The following is a 10,314-nucleotide window of genomic DNA, read 5'->3' as shown; positions in this document are numbered from 1 at the left end:
AACAAACTGTTAGTCGGCAGGAATGCTGGCCAAGCTGCGAAAAGTTAATTAAGAAGAGGTGTAAATCCCTGTAAGTGATGAGAGATAGATATTATGTCCATGGAGGAGGAGGCCATTAATTGGGAAGTGGATGAGTCATGAGCTAGTGAAGAGGAATTCAATATTCAATCTCAGAGAACTCATTATTCAAACACTTCAAGATGGATCTGGATTCATTTCTTGAAAGATAATATTGCAAAGTTGTGGTACTAGATTACAAGAGATGGGACGTTGATCTAAGGTTTTATTCTGACTACCATGACAGACGGGAAGAAATATTCTCTCTTCCTAGAGGGCAACCAGTATATCTCATAGGGGAAGCTTCTGGATCAACACAGTAGCATTAAAAGTTGGACTTTATGGACTTAACTTTTTTTCCGGCTGTATAGACTATGTAAGACTCTAGGCCTCCTCTGAAGACATTTCTTGGTCTCCAATACTCTAGAGCACTGCCATGATATTAGGGCTATCAACCAGCTTTCTTAGAACCAGTAGAATAAAGTAAACTAAATGAATTGATTTTGGAGAAAAGTTTTTTCAGTAGTTGTGCAGGTTACCCTCAGTAGCTTTACCAGAATCTATTATGATATGAAAGACAACTGGGAAAAACGTAATAAAAACAATGTTTTAATGTCCTGTGATTGAATGTCTTTATTAGGTGATATATATGAATTGAAATGCAGCAGTCACAGTACCAGGGATAGCTTTATTTAGAAAACCAAAGAGCATTCCTCATAAACCAGGAGGCCACGTGGTTTTCAGCAATCCACATCCAAACAAACTAAAAGTGACAAAAATATGAAAAACTCAATAAACAGAAGCAGCTGTGATTTGTCATGAGCATGATTCATGGAAAAGTAACTGAAAAGGAAAAAAAGGAAATGGTTATGGAGAAAGCCAGTAAGAGGGTTTGTGGTGGCGGTTCTATACTTCAGGACTGAGCTTCAATGTAATGCATGGTTCCCAACTGTATGGTCTTCTAAAGACCCAGAAGCTGCACGAGATCCTAGAAAAAAAATACTAATAACTATTATATTACCTATATAAAATAGCAGGACAGCAAATTTGTTTTGTAGCAGAACATAAGAAACTCAACTGGAAGAGTAAAGTACAGCATTGGTTTGTATGTACAGATGTGTAGCCCTTCCCCTTTAGGCCTTATTCAGACGGCAGTTTTTCATGAACGTGTTCAATGTACAGAACACGTGCCCTTCATAGTCTAAGGAATGAAAACACGTGTCCGTTTATGATCCGTTATGGTATCAAACGAGCGCATTAAAGTGACCGGGTTCATCAAAAAAAATGGAGAGCATCAGATACACGTATTATCGGAGCGCTGTCTGTTTTGTATTGGCAGGAGAAGCTTGGAATTTGGGTGAGAAAAACGATGCCATATTGATGGTAAAAATAAATAAGGACCAAAATTTGATGAAAATCACATCAGCACCCTCAAAGGGGGCCCGTTTTTTTTCTCCCATGAAAAACAATAAAATAGCCATCATTTCATTGAAAAAAAAAAAACTAAATAAATATTGTTTATACAACTATTAATCACCCACCGGCAACAGACATGTGACTGCTACAGCCAATCCCTTGCCACAACAATGTGGTACTCTTGTGGGCAGTGAATGGCTTTAGCAGTCAGAAGATTGTATAGCCAAAACTAGATGCATCGAGTCTGGATTTTAGGGGGGAAAAAAAAAAAAAAAAAAAAAAGTCTAAACTTCTTTAAGAAATCCAAACAATCTGTTCTATTGGGGACTCCAATGCGACAAATGGGATGCAACACAACAGGCTACAAAGCCTTAAGAGTTGTCCAGTGAAAAGTAGTTACCGCCGATCCCTGGTAACTTATATCAATAGGGGTTTGACTGCTGGAGCCCGCACCGATCACTAGAATGGGGCACTTTTATCCCCGGTAGAATAGCTCAGCACTGCTCATGCTGGACAGCCGCTCCTTCAGTTTCTATAGGACTGCTGAGTGCTCTGCTGGGCTTTTTCCGGCAGCCATATACCGAATGAATGGAGCAGTGGCCAAGCATTAGCGCAACATTGATAAACATGCCCCATTCTGGCGATTGGTAGGGGTCCAGGTGATCTGCAACTTCTTTTCACAGAACAACCCCTTTAAGTAAATAACAATTCCGACAGCGCCATCAGAGAAGTTCAGCTTTATTATCGCGTACAAGATCAGGTCATCTCGAATGATTTTAGATGTATTTTGATTGCTCTCCTACTTGAGGACACCATCTCAAGGTCTCGATGTTTCAGGACACTTAGCCAGATAACAATAAGCAGACGCTCCCCTTGCGAATCAGCGGAGTTATGTATCCACTTCACAGGGAGAGCTGACAAATGTTACTTTGAGGGTATACAGAATCCAAAAACAGATGCATCATGAAGAATGGATGCTTTTAATATAGAGCTACCAGAATTACAGGCCTTCTCCATGCAGCAGCCATATTTCTTCCTTTCAAACATGTGATTTTTCCAGATTTTGAAAACAAAACAAAAAAAGTGCAGTTTTGCTTGAGATCAGATCTCATTCATTAGACATTCCCACCAATCAGGCAACTCGCACTGCCGACTACAAACATCCACTAAGACATATCTACACAAGGAAACGACAGCTAGTCCACAGGTACAAGGGACAAAAGGCAAGTTCCTGCTACGCAGAACATTTGCACCGAGCTTCTTCATATGTACCTATTTATAAATATATACAGATCAATTACAGGCACTTGAAATGTCTTTGGTTGGAAGAAACCAACATTGCAATATTGTGTGTTCCTCCCTCCCCCTCGAAGGACACCGGACACATTCTCCAGTTGGGGTCAACAGGCAATGACTCCAGTTGTATCTACTGATGGGACAGATGATGGTTATGCTTCAGAGAGTGCAACCTGGAAAACAAAAGAAAATCAGGATCTTCTGGTAGAAATGGACTCATGTAAAATTGGTTTTGCATCAAGTTACCTCTTTCAGACAACAGATTTTTCCATGTACGAGAAAATCGGACCAATTATTCTGATCAGAGGTTGATCAAAGTTTAATCAGAGCATGGTACGGAGGGTCATCTGATTTTCTCATACATGAAAAAATAAAAAAATTCTCCACCTTCTTCATTCTGACAATCCGTGAAAACCGGATGTCATCCGAGTAGTGTGCTGCGGACAATCTGCAGCGCATCAGATCCATGAGGAACTCCCCTAAGATTACGGTCTCACAATGAGATTGTGTTGTTGTACTGTTTGCCAAGATTTTCCAAAATCGAGGTAAAACTATCACATTTTAACTGCAGTTTTGGAAAGTCAAGGCAATAAAAATGCAGCATAATTGCATCGTGTGAACATAACCTTAGACGCTTCTACCTGGAAACCGATAAGCTGCGGCTTCTCTGCAGCAAATTTCCCCCTTCAAATCTGTAGTGAAAATACGTAGCATAACTTAAGCATGTGGGCGACATTTGGTAACATCTTCTACCTTGTTGCCATGTTGCAGATTTTCTACATTCAATTAAGTGATGGGAAACCTATGTTTGATCTCACCCTGACAGACAAAACTCTGGAAACTGTGCATTTGCCTTACAAATAGGGTGGTGAAGTGTAGCTCTAAATATGGGCTGCTCCACCACGAGAGGCGAGCTGTCTGGAGCTATGCAGGAGGCAGATTAGCGCACTCCCCTGTCCTGTCTCCTGCCACAAAACAGAAGTGTTTAAAAAGGTTTTCTCTTTTTCCAGCAACAATGTCATTGTTGTATATAACCTGTGTCAAGTATTGCAGCTCAGTCCCACTGAAATGACAATGCAGAGCTACAATACTAAACACAGGCCATGAACAGCAGGGGAACTCCTAGGGGAAAAGAAAGGCCTAGCGTCTCTATTGTGTGCACGTACAACCTGTAATCATATTGTCTGTGCAGTAGAGAGGAGAGGAAGAGTCAAAATTAGAATTCGCCTGTTTGCACGTTTTTCCCCCGGGCAATTCAATTTGCAAAAAAGTTATTCTCCACAAATTTATTGTCCGTTATTGTCCATTGGGATCTCTCTGGACCCCAGGGCATAATAAATGTAATGAATGATAGAAAAAAAAAATAAATAAATAAAAAACACACACTCTCCGACCCCTCCGCTGAAATTACCGGGCCTCACACTGGACTGGGACTTCTAACTTTGTCCTGGATGGGTTCTACGCACGCACGGTGACGGCACCGTGACCTTTCAAGGGCTTGTGCAGAGCCCTCCCAGGCCCTCATCAAGAAGTGAGAGGCCTGGGGATTTCAGAGCAAGCAGAAACCATCTGAAGATGCAGGGAGGACCAGACATGTGACGGAGAGGAGCCGTAGAGGAGAGTATAAGGATTTATGAAAACACAACACATAGCTGCATGTACCATAATGCCAGGAACCAGGCAGCAAAAACCACACACGGTATTACAAAGTGCAGCTCAGCTGAGGTCACTGATAATACCTTACCCTAATGGGGTAGATCTATTAAGTTACAAAAGTAATCCTGTATTCTTTACTAGTGAGGTTCTCATACAGGGGAGCGACCCCCGGGTCCCATCTCTCACTGCCCTCTAACAGAATCTTTTTACAAAAGTAAAACTCTGCACTTCTGTATCCATGATTTTCACAGATTTCGAGGACTTTAAAAATGTTGGAAACACTTGAGAACTGGTAGAAAATACCTTTTCAGGACAGAAGTCAGAGCTGTTTTGCCTCAGCTTGCTCGGCCGACCCCGGATGACTGCATAGCAAAACATGGTGATAACCATCACAAATAGAAAGTAACTAGTGTCCATCAGATGCAGATTAATAAGAGAGCGGTCATCCTGTTGTGAAAAAGACAAAAAAAAAATTTATAAAAGAGAAAAAAAAACACAAAACTTACAAGGGGCAAGAGTGTTGGTAGGAAGCAAGAGAATGGACTAGGTATAACCCTTGCATATGTTAAAAACCAGTTTGCAATCTGATTGTGGATATGAGTGTGTGCCCAAGAATGTACACTATGCCGATCCCCAAAATAATTATGGGGGTATCACACAACGTGCTAAAATGACCATAAACTGCACTGCCAGGTGTAAAGGACCTATTACTACAAATGGCCATCACAGATAAAGAGCTCTGGCGGATGCAGCAGTTCATGGACTACACAACAGGCCATTCATATGCATGTCGCTGGGTCCCACCGCTGGATCCCCAACAATGGCCATTAAGGGGAACTTTCCTCCTGCCTGGAAGACTGCGGCTAGTAGAAGTTGAAGAAGGCTGGCCGCTTATGGTTGCTCCAAGTCAACTGCACAAAGACAGTCACACTATTTTTGCATCCGTAGTGCCAGGAAAAAACTGGGAACAGCAGCCCCACACTGATCTATCAATAATCTATGTAATTGACTTATGGAGACTACAATACCCATTTGAGAATTAAAGCTGTTGTCCGGTCAAAACTGATAAATCTGCAGTCGCTCTGTGTGACTGCAGACTTATGAATTCCCCCCCATGTGCAAGCACTGTGCGCTGCGAGGATTCACTGGTATCTCAGCTGGGACCAGAGGGTATGTATGAGTTATACATACTCCTGGCCAGAGCCCATCAGGTGGGTGTGGCCTCGCTCCATACACTTGTAAGGAGCGAGGTCTCGCCCTCTACTCAGCCACCTCACTAGTCAAGGCCTTGTTCAATGCAAGTGTATGGAGTGAAATCGCACCTACTGGACGGGCCCTGGCCGGGAGTATGTATAACTCATACATACCCTCCAGTTCTCGCTCAGAAACCGGCGAATCCTCGCAGCGCACAGTGTTTGCGCTGGGGTGGATTCAAAAGTCTGCAGTCACACAGAGTAACTGCAGATTTATTGATTTGGACCGGACAACCCCTTAAAGCCATTGCTACGTGAAGAAGGTGCATGTAGTGCCAGGAGATAGGAAGAGACTTGGGAAATCATATACCCACCTCTGGAACAATAACGGTGAGCTTGGGGTTTAAAGCGTGGTACACCTTTCCTATAGCTCCCTTGTAGCACCAGAAGGGGTTATAGTCCTGCGCATACTTTGTCCCGGAGTCTCGAGCGGTGGTGAAGATTTTGTACCATTGGGTGGCGTTGCTGTAGGTTTCAGGAATGCAATGAGGCGGTTGTCTAGAAACAGAAACGAGGGTATTATTTGTATTCTTCGGGCAATTCACATCCTTTATACAGAGGCATTATAACAATTATGTGTCTAACAAATGAAAGGTGTCACGGCAGAACAGAGTATTCAGAAAATGTGATTACGTTGTGTGAAATAACAGAACTGTAATGTGAGGTGGGATGTGGGGAATGGGGCTAGAAAGAACTAGCTGTATAATAGCTCAGCCTTATTCACACACAGCTTCACAATAGTATGGAGCTGCAATACTACGCACAACTTGTAGATAGGTGTGGTGCTGTTTTGGAAGAAAGCAGCCATGTTTTTTTAATTCTGCACAACCTCTTTAAACAGTGATATGGGCACCCTTATATCTGAAATTAACCTTACAAGCGTCTGGTTGAGAATCAGAAGAATAAATAATAGCTACTCACACAGTGACGGGAAAGACGTTGCTCATGGCTGTTACAGTCATACATGTGGTAAATACCACCTGCTCACAATGCCCATGGAGAATGCAGTCATCAGAGTTCCAGGCAGCTGGCAGAGTAAATGTTATATTCATCTCCTCATGGGACTCTCTGCCTTAGAGGGGAAAATAAAAAATGGGTTATATATAGATGGCGCTCAAACAGTAATAAAAGCAAAAGGTCATGCAGGAAGATCAATAGCAATCAGGAAGGAGCCTTGCAGACATGACTTACACAGGCTCCGTACAGAAGCACAGCCACCCCAATGACAGGAAACGGGTCATATACTCTGCTGAAGGTACAGAACTACAATAGGCAAAAGTCCACCTCATCTCAGGAAAGAGGAATAAATTATAGCACGTGTAGTAAAATGTGAAGTCGTATTGAAGACCACCACATATTTCAGAAAATCATGGCCTTTAGTACTAGCCCATATGACTATGCCCATCTCTATGTACTGCTTATCTTACATGTGCATGGATTTTGGATACAAAATAAAGATTGAGTGGTAATAACTGTGGAGCAAGTGTCGGTTTACATTACTCCTCGGCTGGGTCGCGGCAGTCCCGCCGGTATTACTCCTTGCTTGTGCTACTCCTGCATTACTACTAGGCTTTTCTATCAGTAAGCACTTACAGTGCTGCTCACCGTTATTGGCACCCCTTCATTTTGTCCATAGACTGTACAATATCTTCAGAAATAAATGGAAATGTACCAAAGTTATATCCTCAGGATTTATAAATTAGTGGTCCAAAGTAATACAACAATAAAACATTGTTTTTCAACTAAAACAGAATAAACAGGATGTGCAACAATAAAGGCATCCCTAATTAATACTTGGTTGCACACCCTTTGGCATTGCTGACAGCCTCCAAGCGTTTCTTGTTGCCATCTATAGGCTTCTTGCACTTCTCAGCTGGAATTTTCTCCCACTCTTCTTTTGCAGTTTGTTCAAGCTCTTGAATGTTTTTCCCAATGGCAGATTTCAGCTCACCCCAAAGATTTCCAGTGGGATTGAGGTCAGGACTCATTGGTGGCCATTTTAAAACAGTCCATTTTTTCTTTTTCAACCATTCCTGTGTACTTAAGGATGTGTACTTTGGGTCATTGTCTTGCTGGAAGACCCATGATCTTCGACTAAAAATCAAGTTTTCTTACACAGAGTAGGGCATTTCACTCTAAAAACTCTTGATAATTCTCGGATTTCATGATTCCTGTGATACGGTCAAGGCCTCCAAGTACCAGACGCAGCAAAGCAACCCCACAGCATTATGGATCCTCCACCATGCTTGACTGTTGGTAAGGTGTTCATTTCCGTATCAGCTTCATTGTGCCGTCTGTAAACAAACTGTTGATTTGCACTGCTAAAAAGCTCTATTTTTGTTTAATCTGTCCAAAGAACATTTTCCCAAAAGGATTGTGGTTTGTCAAGGTTTGGCAAAGATCAGTCATTCCTTTTTATGTCTTTTCTTCAGCAATGGTTTCTTCCTTGGCCTTTACCCATAAAGCTTTGCTTGGTTTAGTGTGCAGCATATGGTACTTGTTGAAACCATGACCCCAGACTATTTCATGTTGGCCTTCAGGTCTTTGGATGTTTGACGTGGTATTTTTTCCACCATTCGCACCAACCTTCAAAGACATCTCATCAATTTTCCTCTTTCTCCACGTCCAGGGAGGTTCTTGACGGTACCAAGCTTGGCAAACTTAACATTGCGCACTGTTGCAACAGGGATACCAAGGTCTTCGGAGATGGCCTTATACCCTTTGGAAATCTTGTGTTTGCTAATAGTAGCAGTTCTGATGTCCTCAGACAGCTCCTTTGGCTTCACCATTGTCACAAAGGAACAGGGCCTACCCAGTGGTTTTTTAAAACACTGAAGTCATCATTTATTGGCTAATTCAAGTCACATGGGCACCGACAATTAATCACAGGAGAATCTCTTTTGTGATTTACCATGGAGATCCTATAAGTCGGACTTCTACTAACTACACTGCTCAAAAAAATAAAGGGAACACTTAAACAACAGAATATAACTCCAAGTAAATCAAACTTCTTTGAAATCAAACTATCCACTTAGGAAGCAACACTGATTGACAATCAATTTCACATGCTGTTGTGCAAATGGAATAGACAATAGATGGAAATTATTGGCAATTTTCAAGACACACTCAATAAAGGAGTGGTTCAGCAGGTGGGGACCACAGACTACATCTCAGTACCAATGCTTTCTGGCTGATATTTTGGTCACTTTTGAATGTTGGTTGTGCTTTCACACTCATGGTAGCATGAGACGGACTCTACAACCCACAGAAGTTGCTCAGGTAGTGCAGCTTATCCAGGATGGCACATCAATGCGAGCTGTGGCAAGAAGATTTGCTGTGTCTGTCAGCGTACTGTCCAGAGGCGGGAGGCGCTACCAGGAGACGTGGAGGGGACCGTAGGAGGGCAACAACCCAGCAGCAGGACCGCTACCTCCGCCTTTGTGCAAGGAGGAACAGGAGGAGCACTGCCAGAGCCCTGCAAAATGACCTCCAGCAGGCCACAAATGTGCATGTGTCTGCACAAACGGTTAGAAACCGACTCCATGTGGGTGGTATGAGGGACCAACGTCCACAGATGGGGGTTGTGCTCACAGCCCAACACCGCGCAGGACGCTTTGCATTTGCCACAGAACACCGGGATTGGCAAAGTCGCCACTTGCGCCCTGTGCTCTTCACAGATGAAAGCAGGTTCACACTGAGCACATGTGACAGACGTGACAGAGTCTGGAGACGCCGTGGAGAGTGATCTGCTGCCTGCAACATCCTTCAGCATGACAGGTTTGGCAGTGGGTCAGTAATGGTGTGGGGTGGCATTTCTTTGGAGGGCCGCACAGCCCTCCATGGGCTCGCCAGATGTAGCCTGACTACCATTAGGTACCGAGATGAGATCTTCAGACCCCTTGTGAGACCATATGCTGGTGCGGTTGGCCCTCGGTTCCTCCTAATGCAGGACAATGCCAGACCCCGTGAGGCTGGAGTGTGTCAGCAGTTCCTGCAAGATGAAGGCATTGAAGCTATGGACTGGCCTGCCCGTTCCCCAGACCTGAATCCGATTGAGCACATCTGGGACATCATGTCTAGCTCCATCCACCAATGTCACGTTGCACCACAGACTGTCCAGGAGTTGGCGGATGCTTTAGTACAGGTCTGGGAGGAGATCCCACAGGAGACCATCCGCAACCTCATCAGGAACATGCCCAGGCATTGTAGGGAGGTCATACAGGCACGTGGAGGCCACACACAATACGGAGCATCATTTTGACTTGTTTTAAGGACATTACATCAAAGTTGGATCAGCCTGTAGTGTGTTTTTCCACTTTAATTTTGGGGGTGACTCCAAATCCAGGCCTCCATTGGTTAATAAATTTGATTTTCATTGATGATTTTTGTGTGATTTTCTTGTCAGCACATTCAACTTTGTACAGAACAAAGTATTCAATGAGAATATTTCATTCATTCAGATCTAGGATGTGTTATTTGAGTGTTCCCTTTATTTTTTTGAGCAGTGTATAAAGTGATGGCATATCCTACCAATAAGCCATTACGGGCATAATTATTTTAGGACTTTAAATTATGCCTCCTTAGCATACTGTCAGACATAAACACTAGGTAATAATAAAGTTATCTTTTAAGGTTT

The 10,314-nt window shown here is 43.1% G+C and overlaps 1 protein-coding gene across 1 annotated transcript in view; it reads right to left on the bottom strand.

The window, feature by feature from the left end:
- Positions 1-664: 664 nt before the first annotated feature.
- The window catches only part of TMEM248 (transmembrane protein 248), a 34,848-nt gene continuing 25,198 nt past the window's right edge, over positions 665-10,314 (bottom strand). The window contains exons 4-7 of the mRNA XM_073667842.1: positions 6,600-6,750; positions 5,993-6,176; positions 4,729-4,872; positions 665-2,942 (exon numbers count right to left, since the gene is read on the bottom strand). Of these exons, the coding sequence (XP_073523943.1) occupies positions 2,922-2,942; positions 4,729-4,872; positions 5,993-6,176; positions 6,600-6,750 (500 nt within the window). The 3' untranslated portion in view covers positions 665-2,921. The remainder of the gene's footprint in view (positions 2,943-4,728; positions 4,873-5,992; positions 6,177-6,599; positions 6,751-10,314) is intronic.

The sequence above is a fragment of the Phyllobates terribilis genome, unplaced genomic scaffold, assembly GCF_046119375.1.
Source record: "Phyllobates terribilis strain yellow unplaced genomic scaffold, ASM4611937v1 Scaffold_2__4_contigs__length_985480577, whole genome shotgun sequence".
NCBI lineage: Eukaryota > Metazoa > Chordata > Amphibia > Anura > Dendrobatidae > Phyllobates > Phyllobates terribilis.
Note: the sequence above shows the minus strand (reverse complement) of the source record. Positions and strands in the feature narration are given on the sequence as shown.